Source organism: Neofelis nebulosa, chromosome 5 (assembly GCF_028018385.1).
Source record: "Neofelis nebulosa isolate mNeoNeb1 chromosome 5, mNeoNeb1.pri, whole genome shotgun sequence".
Taxonomy (NCBI): Eukaryota; Metazoa; Chordata; class Mammalia; order Carnivora; family Felidae; genus Neofelis; species Neofelis nebulosa.
The window spans coordinates 72,003,503-72,026,986 of record NC_080786.1 but is presented as its reverse complement, the minus strand read 5'-3'; the positions used below and the strand labels follow the sequence as shown (position 1 = coordinate 72,026,986).

The 23,484-nt window shown below is 40.2% G+C and overlaps 1 protein-coding gene across 11 annotated transcripts in view; it reads left to right on the top strand.

Annotated features, from left to right (window-relative positions):
- PEX5L (peroxisomal biogenesis factor 5 like) overlaps window positions 1-23,484 on the top strand; it is a 231,018-nt gene that overhangs the window by 199,815 nt on the left and 7,719 nt on the right. For all 11 annotated transcript variants that reach the window (XM_058730586.1, XM_058730590.1, XM_058730585.1 and 8 more), the window contains 6 exons: window positions 10,142-10,258; window positions 12,507-12,650; window positions 15,505-15,575; window positions 17,106-17,303; window positions 17,968-18,133; window positions 18,524-18,681. In XM_058730586.1, the coding sequence (XP_058586569.1) occupies window positions 10,142-10,258; window positions 12,507-12,650; window positions 15,505-15,575; window positions 17,106-17,303; window positions 17,968-18,133; window positions 18,524-18,681 (854 nt within the window). The remainder of the gene's footprint in view (window positions 1-10,141; window positions 10,259-12,506; window positions 12,651-15,504; window positions 15,576-17,105; window positions 17,304-17,967; window positions 18,134-18,523; window positions 18,682-23,484) is intronic.

Below are 23,484 nucleotides of genomic sequence, written 5' to 3'. Positions count from 1 at the left end.
AAAGCCATTTTAAATGAATAGCTAGTATTGAAATGATAAACTCATCAAATGAGTTGTCTTCTTAAAAACAGACAAAAAGCATTTTAATTCTTCCCTCCGCATTCTGGGTTTCATTTCCTCTTCTGGAACAATAACAATGACAGATTCTTGAAGAATTCTGATTCACACAGCAGATGTGAGGATTAGAGAACCTGCTGGCTAATTGGAGATAAGTTTCACTGGAAAAAGTCACATGAAAACAAACTATATGTGGTAAATTCCTACCCCTGAGCTTCTCAGGATATACCGAATTTATCCCACCAAAGAGTTCTGTTTTTGTAGAACTTCAGATGCCCTGAGTCTCTACATCAGCATTTTCCAAGCTGTGTTCTAGAGAACCCTAATGACAGATGCACACTTAGAGTTTCAAGGTAAATACATTTAGTGACTACTGTTTACATCCCCGCTGAGAGATTTAAAATGTACATTAGCATATGAACATCCTGGGAAGTCATGCAGTAAGAAACCCGTTCACTTTTGTCCAGAAGTTGCAAACAAGCTACTTCCAGGAGCCAGGTGGGTAAAGATAGTGATCTGGTGGTGGCTGTGATGAAGTGGAAACTACACGTACCACCTGACAGTTGCTGCTTCTGGTCCACGTGGGCCTAATATTAGCATATCTTCATGAGATGTCTGAAATCTGGGTTTTGATGGAAATTTTACATCCAGTTTGAGTGGGGAAAAAAACATGTCTCGTGGCTAGATTGGGCCCCTAGGCCACCAATTGGCAGCCTCTGGGTTAATCTAACGTTTCTCCAGCTCATTTGACTACAGAACTCTTTGTTTCTAGAATACTCTTTGGGGAAATGCTACCACACTTCATTCTCCTGCCAACCCTTTAAGGTCACTCTCTACATCTAGTCTTCCTCCCGTGCTCCAGTCTTCCAACCTAAAGTATGTTCCAGTTACTATGATTGTGTAATAAATTACTCCAACACTTGTGGCTCAAAAAAAGCAATATTTATTTTGCTCAAAAGTTGTAGTTTGGGTAAGTCTCAGAGAGCATGATTCATCTTTATTCCACTGCATGTCGGTGTGGCTCAAAGCGTCGTGGAGATGGTGAGGGGTGGGAACCATCCAATGGCATTCTCAGGGCACCTGGCTCGTTCAGTCAGTGGAGCATGCGACTCTTGATTTTGGAGTTGTGGGTTTGAGCCCCACATTGCATGTAGAGATTGCTTAAAAATAAAATCTTAAAAAAAAACAAATAAACAAACAAAGGCATTCTCACTCAAATGTCAGGCTTATGCCAATAGTCACCTGACACCTTAGCTGCAATGGCTTAGAACACCTACATGTGACCTTTCTTTGAGGCCTGGGCTTCCTTGCTAGATATCTAGCCATCTAGATAGCTAGATTCCAGGAGTGAGTTGTCCTGACAGGGTTACAAGAGTGTGGGAGAGGTGCTGGTCCTTGTCTCACAGAGTCAAAGAGTGAGTTTCATGGACAACAGAGTGAGCGAAACAGTAGAGTTTATTGAGGAAAGTACAAAGCTCTCAAGAATGAGAGGGGTCCCAACTGGATAACTGCCAAGGATTTTTGTCTTTGACTTTTATTGGGCCTTATCAGAAAGTTGTGACACTCCACTCATGCACCTAACCCAGGCAGGTCTAGAATATGTTTATCCATTTTTTTTCCAAACCCTGCCACAGCTTCAGCCTCCCACTTACAGCTTCAACCTTCCCAAAGAGTCCCTTACCTCCCTGACTAACGTGAACCCTTTTCCTTCCCAAGAGGAAAAGGGAGAAGCAGGCAGAACCTGCATCACCTTGTAGGATCTAGCCCCAAAAGTCACAGCACGTCATCTCTGTTGCATTCTGTTTGTCAAAGCAAGTGTTCAAAGACAGGCAAGTGACTCCACCTCCTTAAAGGAGGGTGGCAAGTTTCCGAAGAGGATGGGAGACCGGAAATACCATTTTAGCCAATTTGGAAGATGCAATCTTCTGTAAAAGGAAAGAATGAGGGGCACCTGGGTGGCTCAGTCGGTTAAGCATCCAACTCTTAACTTCAGCTCAAGTCATGAACTCATGGTCCTGAGGTCGAGCCTGGCATCAGGCTCCATGCTGGATGTGGAGTCTGCCTGAGATTCTCTCTCCCTCTCCCTCTGACCCTCCCCCACTCGCACATGCTTGCACTCTCTAGCTCTCTCTCTCTTTCTCTCTCTCAAAAAAAAATTCTGGCTCTTTTATTTAACAAAAATAATGTGATTCGAGCAAGTGATTTTATCTCTTTTTGCACCATTTGTTTACTGTATCCTGAATTACAGTTGCCTCTGCTTTTACTTAGACTGTAAGCATCTTGAGAGTAGCACTCACATCTAAGTTTTTTGTTTTATTCTTTAATGCTGCTGTAATGCAAAGTGCAGACACTTACTTGGGGTTTAGTACATATTTCTAATACCTTATTTTATTACAACTAGTAGGGAGGTTCTCAGTAACTTTTCACCGCTTGTAAACATGGTCGAAGGAGACGAAATGCCCCCCCAGAACTGAATCACACTGCCTTTAGTTCATTATTGTTCTGTGTTGGTCTCAGCCTATCAATGACCGGTGCTGTGGCTGGACCAGCGCCTATGGTTCTTATTATGATTTCAAGATGCTCTCAGCAGTAACCACCAGGAAATTTTGAAAGAGAAAATGTTTCTTATAAGTTCTGAAAATTACATGGCCCACCTGGAGCCACACAGTGAGGTCATGGGTAGAAAGAGAGCAGGCCCAGGGTTCTGCTTTTATTGGGGTTGAGGGCAGGGGACCTAGAGTTTTGAGGGCTCATTCTTCATTGGTTTTAAACCATTCACTCATTTAAAATAGAAGTGTAGGAATTTAGAGACTGGGAGGAGGAAAAAACAACCAGCCCAAATGGTCAGTTATTGAAATCAAACAAGCTGTCTAAAACAAAGTAGCCTTGGGAGTAGGGGTGGGGGGAGGGGGCGATGCATAACCTGGCTCCTGATCTAACAGCAAGGTGTCTTTTATCAAGATAGCCATTTTGAAGTGGATGCCTCATCAATCAAAACTTAAGTCAGGCATTTGCCTTACAAAAAGAAAGCCAACTGTCAGGGCTTGCACTGCAACTATCCATCCACATGCCACTTCCTTTATCACAGGACTTGTGACCGTATGGATGTGAGGCAAGGCTCAAACCCCAGGGCCCTCCCATTTTCTTTTTTAACTGAGCCAGCCAGGCTTCCATGCTCCCATCTCCTTATGCCTATCACAAAGTAGCCCTGTTGTCCTCAATCACCAGCTGCCCAAAGAGCCACCAGGAAGCCTGCTGAGAAATCGGGCCCACAAAACCTTATGCCCAAAGCAGCAGCAAACCCCAGGTTTGGTCTGCAAACCTCCAGGCCCAGTGCACCTTTAAGAGTAGTTCTTTGCTGTGAATACAGATACCAAATGGAGCCACAAACTGATATAATCTTGTCAAACTTTGGCTCCACAAAGGCATTCATTTGCTAATGAATATGCTAAAATCTCTTTCAAAAATGACCATACCCATTTGAAGGACAAGTTTTCCTCATTGTGCATTAATACTCCATTCCTCTTTGCTGCTTGCCCTGGGAGGAAGACTAGAAAGAACAGGAAAATATCTTAGATTCTGACATCCTGCTCAAGCTTGTATTAAATTATTTCTAACCTCCTGTGCCCTTTCCTCTCCTTCCCATCATTTCCAATTTTTTCTCCCCACATTTCTGCAGCCAGCCTGCTACCACATTGTTAGGTGAAAGCCTCAGGCTATTTGCCATGTGCCTGCCAACTTCTGCAGTGATGGCCGATTTCATTAAACAAGGAAGCGTGTCTAACCCAGAGGCAACCAGAAAATCTATGTTGAGTGCTAGTACCAATATTTTTGTTTTTCAACATTTCTGAACCACGCAGTGTACAGGTTATGCTATTGCACCCTCGCTATCCTGAGAAATAATTTTTTTCATTTATGAATATAAAATTACAGTAACTACTGATTCCTTTGTTCTTAATGTTAGTAGTTTTAAGCACTTCACATACATTGTTTCACTTAATCTGCACAACCACTTCAGGAGACTTTCTACATTTTACAAACGAGAAACTGAGTTAAAGAGGTGAGCTGAATTGCCAAAGGTCTCTTGACAAGGGACATAGCCAGTTTTGCGACCTGTTTTACTTGATGCCAAAGCCCATGGATTTTCTTCCCTATACCATTTAGGTTGAGAAAGGGGCATGCATGACCCTTTTCTTATCTCATAGAGATTTTATTAATTTTGAGCCTTCCTGTTTGACTCAATTTGTCAGTTCATTGATAATGTTGCGATCAGACACACTCAGGGTCCTAAGAGACCATAGAATTCATTAGGTCAAGCTAATCTGTGAATCGTCTTTACAGCACTTCTCACATTGGTCATTGCACTTCTGTTTAAAGACTTCTAATGTTGGGGAACCCAGTCTTCTGAGGAGGAAGCAGCCCATCATTTTCGGGTATTTGATTAAAATCTGCCCCCCAAGAACTGCCATTCATTCACCCTAGTCCTTCTGTCTGCAAGACAAGGCTAAACCTGCTTACTCAGCTCCATCACCCTGTGAACATTGCTTTACCAGTGAATTGTTTCATAAACCAGGTTACTCCTGCCTTCCTATTCACTCTTGCCTGAATAGATGCCAGTTTGCCAATGCCCCTCACTACATGCCCCTCCCAGGACTACACCCAGAGCTCAAACTAATTCTGACCAATCAAAATTCTATCCCATCCTCCATCAGGATGCTGACCATCTATTCTTGCAGCCCCAGGTTGAGTATGTTCTTTGGACAGCCACATGGAATCTTGGACTATTAGCTTTTAGTCAATATGATATGTGAGTACACATGTTTTGGCCACATTTTGCTAACCTGGGCTGCTAGATCCCAGGGCAGTAAGGTCTCTAACTGATCCGCACATAATTTCACGTTAACAAAAACTGTTTGGGGCAAATATTTTACCCAAGCTTGCACAGTGATTTTCATTTCTTGCCATGCCTCTTTTCTTCTGCATATAGATAATGGATTGCTTAAGTTTTGATCCAGTGACAGTTAATCAATAGATGTCTAAAGAAAGAAAAAGAAAGTCAGACTCCTCACAGACACAATGGGCATTCAATCTTACATCAAACAGTTCTTTCACAGCACAACCCCAGGATCCTTCTAATCAACAATTATGTTTGACTACAAAATTGAAAGTATCTCTGCTTTAACTCAAGGATGACCAAAATAGGGTGGTGAATGGGACCTGGCAATATGCTGTTCTTCCTTAAAAGTCCCTGGTTCTAAATTAAATTGCTGATTTTTTTACTCTTCATATTTTAATTTCATTAATATTTAACTTAGTCATGGTTCTTATAGAAATTTTTATTTTCTAGTTTTACAATCAAAAAGTAAAGGGAAAATGTCAGCTTTATTCTTGGGAAAATGCTTTAAAGTATAATTTTTAGAGATCAGTGAACAGACTAGAAGCCTGCTTCCCATCCCCCTTATTCTGATCTTTTGAGTCAATCTGCGTAAACAAACCTGAGTGTCTAATCAATTCAGACTTCTTACCTTACAGAGGACAAAAAAAAAGAAAAAAATGTACAGGTGACTTTAAATGACTTGTTCAAGTTTACAAGGTTAGTAGAAACACACAACTCTCTTCTTTCCAACCACTGATACAGAATATTAATTCGAAGGAATGCGAAGAAGCAAGAGATGCCTCTAGTGTAGGGTCTTTTGGAGAAAGACCATGGAGGAATTGAAATTGAAAAGAAGTATTTTTTAACCAAATCTTACTTTTTCACAAAAATAACGTGCTAGCAGGGCACCGGGGTGGCTCAGTTGGTTAAGTATCTGACTCCTGGTTTCAGTTCAGGTCATGATCTCACAGGTGCGTGAGTCTGAGCTCCACATCAGGCTCTACGCTCGGTGCAGTCTGCTTGGGATTCTCTGTCTCCCTCTCTTTCTGCCCCTCCTCTGCTTGCTCGCTCTCTCTCTCTCTCTCAAAGATAAATATATAAACTTTATATTAAAAAAAATAGGGGTGCCTGTGTGGCTCAGTCAGTTAAGCGTCTCACTTCAGCTCAGGTCATGGTCTCTGACAACTCAGAGCCTGGAACCTGCTTCAGATTCTGTTTCCATCTCTCTCTGCCCTTCTCCCATTCATGCTCTGTTTCTGCCTCTCTCTCAAAAATAAATAAACATCAAAAAAATGTTTTTTTTAATAAAATAAATAAAAATAAATAACATGCTAGCAATAGAAAATTTTGGAAATGCTGTAAAATACAAGGAATGGTAATGGGACAAATTACTCACAACCATGAAAGTAGTACTGTGGGTGCATTTCTCTACAGTCTTTTTTCCCCAACACAGTATTTGTTGCTGTTTTCTATCATTATGATCATACTGCTTATAAAGGCCCAAGGCCTGCTCCATGCTGTAATAACTCTTCATAAATACCATTTTTTTTAAATTTTTTTTTTTAACATTTATTTATTTTTGAGACAGAGAGAGACAGAGCATGAATGGGGGAGGGTCAGAGAGAGAGGGAGACACAGAATCTGAAACAGGCTCCAGGCCCTGAGCTGTCAGCACAAAGCCCGACGCGGGGCTCCAACTCACAGACTGTGAGATCATGACCTGAGCCAAAGTCGGACGCTTAACCGACCGAGCCACCCAGGCGCCCCCATAAATACCACTTTAATTGCTACTTAACAGTTTTTTTCCATAATCTCTTAACTTTGCTCCTATTTTTGAATAATTAGGTAGAAGGGAAAGATTTACATAGAGGAAAGTTATCTAGAAGAGGGTACGTATTTACAGCAAATTAAAACACCAGGATACTCATAGATGTATATTTGGGCTTTGAGGTTATAGGTGAGATCTTTGTTTTATTCTTTATATTTTTCTCAGTGATACAAAAACACTACTAAACACACCTACACTTATTTAACATTTACCATGTACTTCATGCCACAGATATATTTTCTCATTTAATCCTCATAACAACTAACCAAGATCACTGTTATATGTTCACTTTAAAAATAGGGAAAATGAGACCTAGCGGAGTGAAGAGTCTTGCAGAAGGTTAGTGATGGAGCCACATTTTTTTCCCAGTTCCATCTGAGCAGAGAGCTACCCTTCTCAACCACGATACCACATATCCCAAGCTTTTCATGAATATCAACCACTGTTATAATCATTTTTAAAAATGAAAGTAGATTGCAAATAGCTCATTTCTGATGTAGGCAGATAACTTATTACCTGTAGAATATAAAAAACAATCTACCAAAATCCCAGAACAGCTAAGAAAATCATCAATACATAAAATCCCTTCAGTCCTATCTACAATGGTTAAAATTCAAATATGTTTCAGGTTTCTCTAAAATTGATTAGAAATAGAAAAAAAGCAGTGTTAATTGCAGTTACATGAATGAAATCTGGATTCTGAGACTGGATGAAAATTGTGCTAAAAGTAGTCGTCTGTAATTAAATGAAACTGTGCTGTGCACTTTAATTAGTCAGCATAATTTGTTCTAAGTGGTAAGTCCTGGAGTATCTCGTTAAATAAGAGCCTGACAGCCTCACCTTAACTGAGGTTCTGTTTCCTATAGCAGTCTTATTTATGCATCCACAACTCTAATTTGAACCTACAGGAAAGGTGATGCATCCTTTTGTAAACCAGATGTACATGTTACAAAATCTTCTTCATTATTTCATTCAGAAGACTTGGGAAAATCAGTAAACATTATAAAATTCACTTGATAGATTTATCTTTGTTTCTATGCAGAGAAGCTGAACTACATTTTTGAAAAGCTATTCAAGAAAATGAGTCTGCAAATTTTTTTAAGTCTATTTATTTATTTTGAGAGAAAGAAAGTATGAGTAGGGGAGGGACAGAAAGAGAGGGAGAGGGAGGACACCAAGTAGGTTCCACGCTGTCACCTGAGAGCCCACTGCAGGGCTCAATCCGCCAAACTGCAAGATCATGACCTGAGCCGAAATCAAGAGTCAGATGCTTAACTGACTGAGCTACCCAGACCCCAGGTCTCCGAAATTTTTTTCAAATTCCTCAGGACTTAGATATTCAGGTTTGTGGTATTTACAAAGGTCAGATAGTTGTTCTTCTTCATTGTTGTTTTGAACCTTTAAAAAATTATAACAGCAATGCATACTTAGAAAATTCAGAAAGTGCAGAAAAGTATAAAGCAGGAAAAACATCACCCATCATCCCTTCATTCAAAGACAGATTATTCTTAACATGGCAGTGTATGTCCTTTTAGTTTATTATCAAGCCATTGCTTTTGTATATTGGAGATCAATCTGTTTGCACAATTTGGAATTCTACTAAAAAGACTTGTTAAAAAATAAATTTTGGATTTTATCCCTAACCTTAACCTGGATAAGTGGTGGCCATTCCATGTGCTTCTAGCATCTCAGACACAGATTGTCAAGGTGCCTGCTGCCCTGAGCCTTCGTCAAGGGGAGGCCTCTGCTGAAGGGACAGAACCCATTCCTGTGGTAGGAAGGCACAGTGTAGACATAATAAAGGAGAATGACTACTTACTTAGAAGCCTTGGATTAAACAGGTTGGGTTGGCCCTTAATCCCCGAACATTTACTTCCGGAAGAAATAAGTTTAGAATTATCATTCGGAGCAACTCTGAAGAGTTCCCACCAGAGAACAACCACTATCAGGCACGAGGGTAGAGAAGATGGTAAGATAGAAGGACTGAAAGGTGAAGGGCAACCCTGAAGGTGTCAGCAAGTCACAGGACTTAGAATCATAGAAATTGAGATTTGCAGGTAAAGAGCGTGCATGTCAGTCCCACACTCAGATGTTCAAGGGAAAATCCCTTGTTTTCTTTAAAGAAAATTAAGTGGTCTCTAAGCATCGCTCTTACCAACTGGAAAGTAACATAGTCTCAGGCACCAAATATGGAAGGATTATGGGGTGTCAGAAATCAAGGGCAGAGTCTTCATCCTCCATCTGTTCATGCTGATGGCTAACAGCCGACAAGCCCCAAGTGGTTCCTTGAAATCCAGTTTCTCTCTATGTCCCTGCCATGTGGGAATCAGAGTTCAAGTCAGCCCCCCAGCCATACCCTCTGGCACCCTCTTGGAGGTCAGGCCAGTTTGCAGGGAAAAACCTAAAAGCTAAGCACCAGTCTCCCATTCATCTCAGAACCCACCACCCTCCTTCTGTTTTCCCACCCCTGAAAATTTCCCCTTCCTCTCTTAGGTTCTCTAAAATATTTGCCCCTTTCCCCTCACGCCAGGACACCCAAAGTACTCTCTCCAGGCTTAACAAAATAGAAGCTAACCAGGGGCAGATCTTGCAGAAAATTTCTGCTTCAGTCCTCCCCTGAAGTAAAGGAGAGCCAACGTCCTGGTTTCCCTTTTGGAAGACATGAAGGAAATTATAAAGAGAAAAACACAAAGTAATATTTTCCAAAAAATCATCCTGCCATTGGTAAGACCTTAACTAAAAGGACTCCATTAAGTTCACACCAAAAGACAGTCTCCTTAATGTTTTAGCCCTACGAGGCCATGCTTGCCGTAAGGTGATGAGCATGGGCTTAGAAGCCAGACCGAGGTTCTGATCCTGTGCAATCCTAGCTTTAGGACCATAATCCTCTAGACTCAGTTTTCTCCCAGCACAGTGCTTGGCACAGAGTAGGGTTAACTAATGTTATTTTCCCTTGTTCATGGCCAGCTGCCTCCCCAAGTCACTGCCCCTCCAGTCCCAAAGCCACTGCTCTAATTCCTCATATCCTGAGAGCGACTCTAAGAAAGACCATCCTTCCTAAAATATGTGGCTGGTACCCACACTTGAAACTGCTCAAGTAATGGATTTTTAGTTGAATTTGGTATATATGATATTGGTCCTTCAGATGGTAACTATTTTCCTGCTGGAGAAAGTCACAACTAATCCAGTTCAACACTTTGACCACTAAGTACCCTCCAGAAGCTCTTCAACCATGAGTATCATTGGATGTGACCAGTTTGAACATTTTATTCCTCCTAAGAACTCCTTTTGATCTATGAGTAAAACTGTCTTCCTAGAAATAACCCAAGTGACATAGCATGTTCTTAAATCCATCTGTCTTCATTTTTACTATCTCCTAGTCAGATACAGAGTTTTGGGATAAGATGCAAGCAGAATGGGAAGAAATGGCCCGGAGGAACTGGATATCCGAGAACCAAGAAGCCCAGAACCAAGTTACAATTTCAGCTAGTGAGAAGGTGACCAATTCTGTTCTTATATACGCTGACCAGTTTTCTCAACCTCTTTGCATCATATTTTTATAAATTAGTTAATAACTATTTTGTGAAAATGTTAAGAATTAAACAGACAATTTAATGTCAATCTGACCTAGAAGAAATTCTGGTAGATGAAAACAATATAATCATCCAATGTGTAAAGACAGCAAAGCTGGAATGGAATATCCTTATTTTTATCAATGTTAATACAGTTTGGCAGTCAACAAGAGCTTGGATCCTGACTGCTGGCAAGTTACTGAACTGACTGACATTGAGGGTGGGTTGGAACAAGAACTGGCTGATCCCACAATGTTTTTTGTCAGTCACTCATGTGAGCCCTGTGGATGAGCTAACAGAAATGGTATCAATGGACAGGGGAGTGAAGTGGGGGCTTAGGGCTATATTTCACAGGGTCCTCACACAGCTCACGAAAGAACTACATGGAAAAGATACCATTCACACAGCCAGGTCCAGTCCCAAGGGGATTCCTCAAAGATATTCCCCTGATAGGAGCCCCAGCAAATGTGAGAGTTCAGTGAACAACCAGCCAAATTACCCATGATGTCCCAGTTGCCCTTGGATTTATGCTTTTAAAAACATTTTCAAAAATAAATTGAAATGATTCAAAAGATAGGAAAAAATATGAAATTTTCTAACTCAAGGGATACACACACACACACACACACATACATATATATGTTTGTATTATGGACTTTTTATGGTAGAGGAAGTCTCAATAGTATTCAGTTCTGGATAACTTCCATTTGTTCAATCCAACAAATATTTATTAAATGCCTACCTTGTAGTAGATATGATGATGAATAGTCTCCAATCTTAGGGGATTTTCAACCTACATAGTCATTCATTAAAACGTCTTCCTTACCCCACCATTCTCTGTCCCTCGGTAGGCCAGGCATTCTCATAAAATCCGAAGAACTATCTTATTAAAAATAACTCTTTTCCACAATGAAATCAAAACTAAGCAAGAAGAGAAGACATTGATATAGATTGTCAGACTCTAGGCTATAATTCGTGCACCTGAGGCATGGCTGGGCCCTGAGATTCTTGTCCCCAGGACCCCATATCTGTTATACCACTACATAAACTGGTCATACCCTGTGGCTTTGATAAGGGGTGTTATCTTTCTCAATGCCAGTGGAGAATGAAGGTCTCCATTTAATGTATTTTAAAACCTTAGTAGCATCACCAACAGACTAGCTTATTTGTATCTATCAAATTAGAAGGACAGTATGATAATCTATGCTGGTAAAGTTGCAGCAAATCATTTCTCTCAGATAATTCCAATAAGAGTTTAACTTGAGACAAACTTTCTCAAAAACAGTTATACACATCAAGGGCTCCAAAATAGTTCATAGCCTTAAGTCTAATGAAGCCCTCTAGAAGTCCATCCTAATGTAATAATCATATGCAGACAAAGATTTGAGCATGAGATCTTCACTTTAATCTTATTTACGATAATAAAAAAATTGAAAGTAGCCTGAATGTCCATCAGTAGAAACTTAATTAAATAAGTTTAGGCACAAGATAGATAATTTTAAAAACCAAATGGGGCACAAGCTACAAAACTGCATATATACATAAGCTTATTTATTTAATTTATATATTCATAAAAATATTAGATTATTTATAAATTCTGTATTTTTTACATTTTTGAAATAAAAAATCTATAGCTTTAAAATATGCATTTTCAATGGGGCAGTATGGCCCACCATGGGGCAAAAACTGGTTCAAGGAGCAGGAAGGTAAAAAAATATCTCAGATATTGGAATGGTTTGTAGACCTCCAAAGGGCCAAAGCATATACACAGATGTACAGTATGTGGCATTAACATTTGAGGGGAACGGATGGTAGCACTTAGCGAAAATATGTCCAAAACTCTGTATTTTTTAAATCTTGGGGAGAAATGATAGAAACAAAAAGAACAAAAGAGCAACAGAGAAAACAAACTCCAGGATATCAGCAGTGATATTTAGGTTGTAGCATTATGGGTAACTTTGCTTCTTTTTATATTATTCAATAACAAAATAATACCATCTAAACTGTATACAGTGAGAATGTACTACATTCATAGGAAGGTAAGAAAACCAGTCATTTAAATTTAATTTTAATTAAAATAAATACATAAATTCAAATTCAAAAAGAGCTTACTGAATGTGAGAATGAAGAGATAAATCAATGGATCTTGTATTGGCCCTTCTCTGCGTTGTAGGGATATTACTTTCATACCGAAAATCCCTTCAAGGACTGGCCGGGAGCATTTGAAGAGGGCTTAAAAAGACTGAAGGAGGGGGACCTGCCCGTCACCATACTGTTCATGGAGGCGGCAATTCTTCAGGACCCTGGAGATGCAGAGGTATCCTATCCCCTTCGTCCTGCCAGGCTCACAAAGTGACTACGTGTAAATGAGGGACACGGGATGCCACAGAGTTCTACTGGGCTGCATTTTCTTCAGTTAAAGGTTCCCAAAGGAGTTAACCTGGTTTACTGTGCTGTGTGTTTGAAAGTTACAAATAGGTATACCTTTCTCTAACCAAATCTGCAGTATCTACAGTGCCCAAAATAAAAGGATGGGGACAAGAAATGAAAAACCAAAATTGCCAACCTAGAGGCTCAGCAATAGTTTTCAGGGGCCAGTGTATAGTTCCATCTAGGATTAGAGCCATACCCTATCTCACCCTTGATTTACTCACTCATTGTTTATTGAGCACATACTATGTCCCAAGAATTGTGCCAGACATGGGTTTCAAATATTGAGGAGCTGGAAAAAATGGAACCATTGAAAAGACACACTTGTATTCTATTTGGAGAGACAAGTAAATAAATCAATGCAGTGTAAGAAATGCAGTGTTAGAGTATGTACAGGATGGTAGGGGAGCAGAGAGCAAGGGTCCTAAGCCAGTCTTCTCCCACAATTAAGTCCAAAACTGAGCTTTGAAGGAGGGAGATTAATTAAAGACAGCAGGGGAGTCGAGATGTTAAGAGGCAGTGGTCTGTGAGTGGGCAGTGAGGCATGAAACATTGTGCCGGGTGGGGAGAGGAGAGGAGACAATGGCAGGAGAGGAGGTAGGAAGAGGTGGGTAAGAGTCTGAACTTCATGAAAGCAGGGGACTCTACTCAGCAGAGGGATATAATCAGATTTGCATGTTTGAATTGAAAAACCCCTTTTGCTGAGGTCTAGAAGGTGATGGAGACCGAGGCCAGGAGACCACCCAGGGAGGCTTCCATCATCCTATTTTGGTCCACCATGTTTCCAAACCTGCGAAGGCCTATAATTAGATAGCAGCAGGTGTAAAGTTTTAGTTCATGAGTAATTTTCAGGAATTGTCTTATAAAGAATCTTCCTTATAAGAAATACACAGAAATTTTAGGGAGGGGTATACACGGCTCTGAGATGGCAGTATACAATAGTGGTTAAGCTTCTAGGCTCTGCTGGCCTAACTGTGTGGGTTCAAATCCCTGCTCTACCACTCATGAGCCATGAGCCATGTGATCTGGGACAAGTCATGTAAACCATCTCAGCTTCCATTTCCTCATATGTAAAATGGAAATCACATTACAATAACTATCTCACTGGGTGTTTTGAGGATTAAATTAGGTCATACAAATAAAGTGCTTAGTTCAGTGCCTGACACATCAGTAATTAGCCTTCATCATTACTATTGACTGTACTTAAAGTCTGTATAGGAAGGACGAGTAAACTGATCACTAGGTTAAAGCCCTGGTGTCTTGTTAGTCAAAACGTTGACAGTGAAATGAGATTGAACTGAGAGTTGGAATTGTGAACCAAAATATTGGAACCCTGGAAGGTTAAAAAAGATGTATACACATTATTATCTCAGATTCATAAATGAGAACATTAGGGCACTGATTAACAACAAATGGATCCCAACCAAGGACCCAGGGCCTCTGAATCTTGGAGACCCCTAAATTAAGATAATGGGCAATTTGTGAACAGTGAAAGTGACACCCTGCTCAAAGGCTAACAAGAAACCCCCAGAGAAGAACTGTTTCATCAATCTTAAGAAGCATTCTAAGATGTATGGAAGGTGAGCTCAAAATAGGGGCTGCTCTGTGTACGTCTGAAAGATTAAAGAGAAGTGCCGATATTGGGGTGGGGGGGAATAATCAGTATTTTTTATGAGTTGATATGGCATGGGTAATAGTAACCCATGATGGGAAAAGCCAATATAATTCTTACAGCGTTTCAGGATGAGTGTAGGTATTTTCATGAATAGTCTTGCTTTAAAATGTCTGTAGGTGGGAGAACTATGCACTCCCCAAACCCTTTTAAATTCCTAAGACTCTAATACACCCCCATCCCCTATAAATTTGAGGACAGTGTCGGCAATGAGAGGTTGGTTCATGTAGATTGCTCTTGTAATGGTGCGAGAATTATTGTTCTTATGAGTATATAGGGAGAAATTTCTTATATTAAAAACTTTCATTGTCGATATGAAATATGTGACCTGCTTAAAGACATTTGTCCCATTGTTGACAATAACACAGGGTGGGAGCAACCTTATAGCAGTAGGGAATTGGTTGAGTAAATAATGGAATATCCACTCAACAAAATTTAAATTGAAAATTCTAAGTATCATGATTTTGTAAAACCATTAAAAGCGTTTATGATGCATGATAAAGTATAAGTGTAGGCTATAAAATTATGTCTGTATTATATTGCACTTTATATGTGCCTTATGCATTTTAACAGTGATATTAGAGCAGTGAACACATTGGACTGGAAGATTTTGTTTTCTTTTCCCTAGTTCCTAAATTTCCTTTACCTCTTATAATAACAGCCAGACTTGCATTTTTACAAGCTGATTTCATTTTGTACATCTTGAGATTCCTTACTATAAACTTTAGACTCTTCAGCTACATTTCTGGGTTATTTTTGCACCCCTTTTCCTGACAAATGCATAATTTTATATGTTTATCTTTTGGTTTTAAGACACCTAATATCATGAAATCTCGGATATTCAAATGTTTCCATGGGTCACAGGAGAATAAATCCTGAGAATTCGTAAGTAATAACAGAGGATCTTGACCCAGATGTCAGAAGAGCCTTTGGATAAAGAAATGCATGTGACATTTTTCCCTTTTACAAGACTCTCACATCTCAGACAGGTTGCTCTGCACTGAGGAATCTAAAGCACAGGAGTGATTCTGCTTCCTCTTCCAATGTTGACCTTGGTTGTTTTTTGTAGGCATGGCAGTTCCTCGGGATAACCCAGGCAGAGAATGAAAATGAACAAGCAGCTATTGTCGCCCTCCAGAGGTACATGAAACTAAGTGCAAACTCACGGGCCTAGTGGACCCTGGCTAATGGACTTCTGTTGTTTCAGAATTGTATTTTAACCCTTAGGTACATTATGAAGAATTTGGCCAGGATAAGTGCTGAGATGCCTCGTATTACACTTAGCTGCGGGAAACAAGAATTCATGAAGAAATGATGTTCCTAAATCACAGTGTTTTGTCACCTGCAAATCAGTTGACCCTCACTGGCATGAAAGTATCCATGTCAAAAGCAGTCATAAAATAGACTTATTAAATATATAGTTCCTCTTAACTTTGTAACCTTCTGCAGCATTTGAAGGTTTTCCTCAGGAGAAAATATACTCAAAGTAATCTCAGTGTAATTTTAGCTCCTTGTGTCTACAGAGAATCTCCCAAGATAGTTTCAATGACCTATCAATACCAAAGTATCACTACCGAGCCCCTGAGTAAAGGTCTAGGCTACTTTGGCTGGACGTAGCATCATATTTTACTTGATTAGAGCCCCTATTTCAACCCTGAAAAAATAGCCCTACCAAATAGACTTCCCCTTTCCCTACTTAATATATAACCACCCCACCTATATAATCTCTCGCTGAAGCACTGATGTAGGTACTGGGGGTTGTTACTCAAAGTGTTCTCCAGGGACTACCAGCTTGATTATCACCTTGGAGTTTGTCAGACCTGCTCAGGCTTGGGCCCACCCCAGGCCCACTATATTACATAATCTGCCTTTTGCCAGCTCCCCAGATGATTCTCATGTACATCAAAGCTTGAAAAGCCCCCACTCGAGACCAGTGGAATAGCGTGAGGGGAGCAACTGTAGCCTGTGCCTCCTGCAAACCCACTTCAGTTGTCTAGAAACACAGGATTCTCCCTCTCCTTTATAAAACACTGTACAGCCTTTCATCTTTGGATATCCAAATTTAGCTCAAATCAGTTTGCTTTGTGGGTAAGATACGTTTACTATATTATTAGTAGAGCAGCGCTGAAACAGTGATATCCCTGCCTCATGAAATAAAGTGCTAAGAAATTTTGTGCAAGGATTAGCTACCTTTTCTATAGTTTTTAAAACCACTTAGGGGAACCTGGGTGGCTCAGTCAGGTAACTGTCTGACTCTGGATTTCGGTTCAGGTCATGATCTCACAGTTGTGAGATTGAGCCCCATGTCCGGCTCTGTGCTGAGTATGTGGAGCCTGCTTGAGTTTCTCTCTGTCCCTCCCCTGCTCGCATGCTCTTTTTCTCTCAAAATAAATAAATAAATAAACATTTAAAAAAAAAAAATTTGTTAAATTACCAGATCTAGCACTCAGCAAGATGAGTTTTAACTTTCTTACAAATATACTTAGGTCCCAATTTTGACATAGATAAATATGGTATTTTCCAGGGGCTTAATATAAACTTCGCAATGCTCTTGCACCATTTAATTAGTAAAGGCTTCAAATTTCCTAAAGAACTGTTAGAGTCAGTCTCAGAAAAAAATCTGAAATAGGCTTTTTATTTATTTACTTATTTATTTATGCCTTGATGCAGGTGCTTAGAATTACAGCCCAACAACTTGAAAGCTTTGATGGCTTTGGCTGTAAGTTACACTAACACTGGCCATCAGCAGGATGCCTGCGAAGCTCTAAAGAACTGGATTAAGCAAAATCCAAAGTACAAATACCTTGTGAAGAGCAAGAAAGGATCTCCAGGCCTTACCCGGAGGATGTCCAAGTCTCCAGTTGATAGGTATGCTTCTAACTAAACGACCGTGGGCAGTAAACACCCATATACACAATTAGTCACCTTAAGGGTAATTAACGAGCCTCACCACCAGCCATTCCAGAATGATTGTAGGACAACATCCTGCTAGAAGAGCATCTCTGATTAAAAAGATTGATGCTGAGAGCAGAACCATCAATTGGACACATGATCAACGTTGCAGTCACTCATAGGCGTTTATCTGAGTACCATAATTCGAAGCAAAGTGCTGTGGACATGTAATTAACCTAAAATAAGTTACAAAATGCACCACATTTCATAAAGACTGAGAGTTGGATATGAGTAAAAACGGAAGTCGTTTCTTCTAGGGGTTTTGTTCCTATCAGCAATAAATCATGATGCTAAATTCTTTCTCATAGAGCCTTGGGGTTTTCCATATTGGCTCTCACAGGGTCAATGAAACTCTCCTTGGGAAGACTTGACTTAGTACAGTTTTGTTTCTGTGTATGACAAAATATGTCATGAAAATCAGCAGGTATTTTTTAATGTGCAGTATTAGTGCTCTCATTAAGGGAATATATTTTAAGCAAGATTTTTCCAGTTTGTAATGTTCTCTTAGAACAGTGGACATAATAGTAAATCATATATGTTCAGACTATTTGGATTATAAATCTCATTTTTTCCCTTGCAGCTCTGTTTTGGAAGGAGTTAAGGAATTATATCTGGAAGCTGCCCACCAAAATGGAGATATGATTGACCCAGACCTACAGACAGGTCTGGGGGTACTGTTCCACCTGAGCGGAGAATTTAACAGAGCAATAGATGCATTTAACGCTGCCTTAACTGTTCGGCCAGAGGTAAGTGCCCAACAAGAAACCATAAAGTTCTCTGTTAAAAAATAAGTTGCCGCAGGCTACACTTTGCACATTTCTGCTACACCTTATTTGCCTGTATCCAATGGTTTAAAAATTATGAGTACTAATGATATGCTTCTGTGGCTGTTAATACTTGAGTACCTAAAATAGAAACATGAACTACCTGACAGCATCAAATGATAGCTGCTCTTTGATGAATGAAAGTCATTTCACAAAGCTGTCCGTAAAATCATTTGAGTAATTTACCACTGTCATGGTCCCCATCCATGAGCACTGGATAAATTTTTCGCCACCATCCTTCTTCTGCAAGAAATATGGGAATACTCTGTCACCGTGACTCGTACTGGTTGTTAGTTCTAATTTTGTCATCAGGACTATTCATTATGGAACCGTCTCGGGGCAACCTTGGCGAACGGAGACCGCAGTGAGGAAGCTGTGGAGGCCTACACACGAGCACTGGAGATTCAGCCAGGCTTCATCCGATCCAGATACAATCTGGGAATAAGCTGCATCAATCTGGGCGCCTACAGGTGAAGTATGGTCACAGGCTGAGAACCATGAGCCACATGCAGGGCTGAGGTGGAATAACCTACCTGAAAGATTGTTTCCCAGTGAAAATACCTCCTTTTGTAGGAGTAACCCTCCTCCTCTTGTCAAGGGAAAATTTGAACCCTCGGATCCTGGGGCCTGTTGCTGCAGGAACAGTGTGCTTCAGTGTTTCTCAGCCTGTGGCGAACAGCGATCATGGAGGCAGCTTGTGAAATGTAGATTCCCAGGCCTCTCCCCAGAGATTTCCATTCAGTCAGCCTGGGTTGGGACAAGTTAGTAACACTTCCAAGGGCAAGTGTTTGAGAAACTTGAACATTCCAACCCTTCATTTCCCAAATAAGCAAAAAAGAGAACCTTGGGGGATAGGGACAGGGAAACCAACAAAATGAGTTAAGAAGGTCCAGGGTCAGTTTTTGGCAAAGCACAACAAAAAGTCCAGGTTTTCTAAAACTACTTTGCCAGTAAAGTTGGCTAAAAAATTATTTTAAGAAAAAATTTTAAATGGTGCGTTTATGGTTTAAAATGTCTTGTTCTGTCATGATTCCTCATCATCAGGTCTATATCATATATACTATTTTTTATGCATCTACAGGGCCCATAAATGACCTTTATTTTTTTTTAGGTAATGAAAGTATAGGTAATTTTTCCTTCTTTAGCTTTCTACTTTTTCGACTTTCTAAATAAATAGGTATTATTTTTGTAATTGGAAAAAAGAGAATTGTTAGTTTTAAATCCCACAAAAAATGTAACCCTTTCTCATTCTCAGAAAAAGCCTGGCTTTTAGAATCAGACAAGCTCGGATTCAAATCACAGCTCTGCCATTTACTGGTTTTGTGATTCTGGGCACATAACTGTGAGCCTCAATTTCTTCACCTGCTTAAAAACAAGTGGTGATAATATTTATCCCGCAGGATTATTATGCAGGTTAAACGTAATTGCCTAGCACAGAACAGTAGTCAGCATTTATTATTATGATTCTGATCATTGCCATCATCATCAGTATCCTTATTATCTATTCAGATAAGTCATCAGAGAGCTACATAACTGGCTTGCAATCCCTTTGACATCTGAAAAATTGCTGTTTCTGAACTGCCTTAGGGATTGTGCCATTGGCAAATATTGACGTTTCAGAAATTGGTTGCTACGCTTATACTAGAAGAATCTTAGAACATTAGTCACTGGATTATACCCGTCCTCCAAGAGGACCTTGTTCAGGTTAAAACCAGGAATAGCTGAGTGACTCTGCAACTGGTTTGCTTTATTTCATGGGCACTGTGAAGTGTGCGACTGCAGAGACCCTCCTTACATCAGCTCTGCAAAGGGTCACGGGAGAACCTTTGCTGCCCCCTCGCACATCAGCTGTCAAAGGCCTGGCAATGTCCACTTTGTATATGAAGTTCATTCTGGTCTCATCTGATTTTCCTAACCCGATTTTATCTTTACCCCTTTTAGTCACTTAACTTTCTAACTATGTCATATAGATGTATTTAATAAGATACCTTAGGTCCTTTGTTGGAACAGGGAGAGATGTAAATAAATATGTATGTACATGTAGTCATATTAACTTCTATCAGAGGAGGCTTTTACAAGGCTTCTGGTTGAGTAGTTCTTAACTGTAACTCCTCGTTACAGTGTAGAAAACAGTACTTGAGATGCCAATAAAATACTTTCTTGGCACTTACATGTATAAGCCTCAGTAGGGCACCCGCTTGCAGGAGGCCTTGAAGGTCCATGATAGGTAGAAATGGGCAACTCTACCGGGAATGGATTTTTAATCCTCAAGCAGAAAGTCACCTGTACAGGAGCAAGTCAATTTTAGAGTTGCCATATAAAATACAGAATTCCCAGTTAAATTTTAATTAGATAAACAGCAAATATGTTTTTAGGGTAAGTATTTTCCAAATATTGCATGGGACATGCTCATACTAAAAATTATTGTTTATCTGGTATTCAAATTTAACTGTGCATCCTGTATTCTTACTTGGTAAATAAGGCAACCTTGATCAAATGGCTACCTAAAAATTTCAAAACATCTCAGCTAAGCTCTGTGGGTCCTTTATCGTCATGCTAGATGTGGGAAATTTTTATAAGTACTAAATATTTGGGGGTTTTTTTCCCCCTGAGAAAAAGAAGACCACCAAGTGAGACATAAACCTTAAATGAATTCTGAAAATAAGTTTAACTCGAAGTGTAAGTAGATAGTTAGGAAATAATAACCCTCAATAGAGATGTGGCTGAGAAGAAGAGCCAAGAGCTGGTTCAGATACTTCCATACCCACCAGAGTCTTGGAACTTCTCCCTCAAGGACTGCAGGTGTCTATGTACATAGCTATGACACTTGTTTGTCATCACACATTTTCTTTTTTGTTTGTTTTTTAGAGAGAGGAAGAGAAAACGTGAGTGGGGAGAAGGGTAGGGGGAGAGAGAGAGAGAGAGAGAGACAGTCTTTCTTTTTTTTTTTAACCTTTATTTATTTTTGAGACAGAGAGAGAGCATGAACGGGGGAGGGTCAGAGAGAGGGAGACACAGAATCTGAAACAGGCTCTGGGCTCTGAGCTGTCAGCACAGAGCCCAACACGGGGCTTGAACCCACGGACCGCAAGATCATGACCTGAGCCGAAGTCGGCCGCCCAACCAACTGAGCCACCCAGGCGCCCCGAGAGAGAGACAGTCTTAAGCAGGCTTCATGCTCAGCGCAGAGCCTGACGTGGGGCTCAATCCCATGACCCTGGGATCATGACCTGAGCTGAAATCAAAAGAGTCAGATGCTCAACCGACTGAGCCATCCAGGCACTCCTGTGATTGCACATGTTCTATAAAGAGTCAAAGCAAGTCCCCAGTACTGTATACAATTGAAATAAGGAAAGGAAATTGTTGGCGTGAAATGTGTAGCTCAAAATGCTACCCCTCTGTCAGTAGGAGCTCCAAAGGATCTTAAAATTTTCAAGAGTGAGGACTCTTTTTAATGAAAACATAAATCACATCCCCTTTCATGTTAATGTTTTTAGTATTAATATAATGAGGGAAAGATATTATAAAATGAGGAATGCTTTTAAATGAATGCACTTTATTAATCAAGACATACATGAACAGCTTATTCATATATATGTGTGTGTGCAAACCATTTAAAAACTATTCATATATATACATGTACAATCTTCTAAATCCCCCAGAAGGACTCTGTGTTCCCAAGTTGGAGAACAGATTTAGACTATCTTCATGGGGACCGCTTCACATTGCCTGGCAAAGTTAGCATTTAGACTATTCTGGTACTCTCCCTGTCCCTCAGAGACCACTGCCACACATGGGGCAGCTAGGAACAGCCTGTGCATGAGGAGATTCCAGGATCTTTCTCCCCCAGAGCTCTTACGAGCCTAGGATGATGAGAGGAAATGGAATTCTTGTCATTTGAGCTGCCATCCTGGAACAAGGAAGCCAGAAAGGGCCTCCAAAGTAAACCCCACATGTGCATCTGTTTATAAACCCTCCTCTCTTGCTTGATTACTAAACATCCAAAAGAGAAGATGATTAGAATCCCAATCCCTTCCATTAGCCAGGTTGCCAAATACAGTGGAACCATTTCCCAGTTGCCATTTATTTCCAGGCAGTCTAACAATACAGATGAACCAATGTCTAGATCATGTTCATTGGAATCAGAAGTCCAGCCTCACTTCAAAGCTTCTTACCAGATGCTTAATAATGACCTTGTGGGATTAAGTGGGATCAAATGTGTGAAAAGCTTTTAAGAAGAGTAAAGCAGATACAAATTAAAGCAGTGTCATCATTCTTAGCAAAGACCAGTTTGTCTGATACAGAATACATGCTTCTGGGGACAGAGGTCCTGAGAGTGCAGACAGAAAGCACACCGGGTACATGAGCAAGAGAGCAGCTGTGGACAGAAAGAGCTGGAAGGTTCACAGACTTGGTGTTCTCAGGACTCCTTTACACTTTTAACAATTATCAGGCACCTCCAAGGGCTTTTAGGTGGGTTGTATCCACCAATATTTACCATATTAGAAGTTAAACTGAGAAAGTTTATAAGATTCATTTAAAAATAATAATTAACTACATGTTAACATAAATTAGACATTTTATGAAAAATAATTATTCCCCAAAACAAAAAAATGTTTAGCGAGAAGAGTGGCATTCTTTTATCATTTTTGCAACTTTTAAAAATATCTTGCTTAGGGGCGCCTGGATGGCTCAGTCGGTTAAGGACCAACTTTGGTTCAGGTCATGATCTCATGGTTCGTGGGTTCAGGCCCTGTGTCAGTCTCTGGGCTGACAGCTCGGAGCCTGGAGCCTGCTTCAGATTCTGTGTCTCCCTCTCTCTCTGCCCCTTCCCTGCTCGTGCTCTGTGTCTATCTCAAAAATAAATAAAAACTTTTTTTAATATCTTACTTAATAGAAGACAGATTCTCATATCTGTCTCCACATCCAATCTATTGGGATTTTACATATTGTGTAATCACTGTACAATTCCATTGTACATTCGGGAGAAAATGAGAATAAGGTAAAATAACATCTAGGAATTACTGTAAAAATAATTTTGACCTCACTGATCCTAGAGTTCCCCAGACCACACTTGGAGAACTAGTGATCTGATTTAATAAAAGATTTCACATAAATTGATCCAACTGTACCTCACACAACAAGATTTTAAAATGACTTCTTGGGGCACCTGGGTGGCTCAGTCAGTTGAGCGTCTGACTTTGGCTCAAGTCATGATCTCACAGTTTGTGAGTTCAAGCCCTGCAAGGGGCTCACTGCTCAGCGCAGAGCCT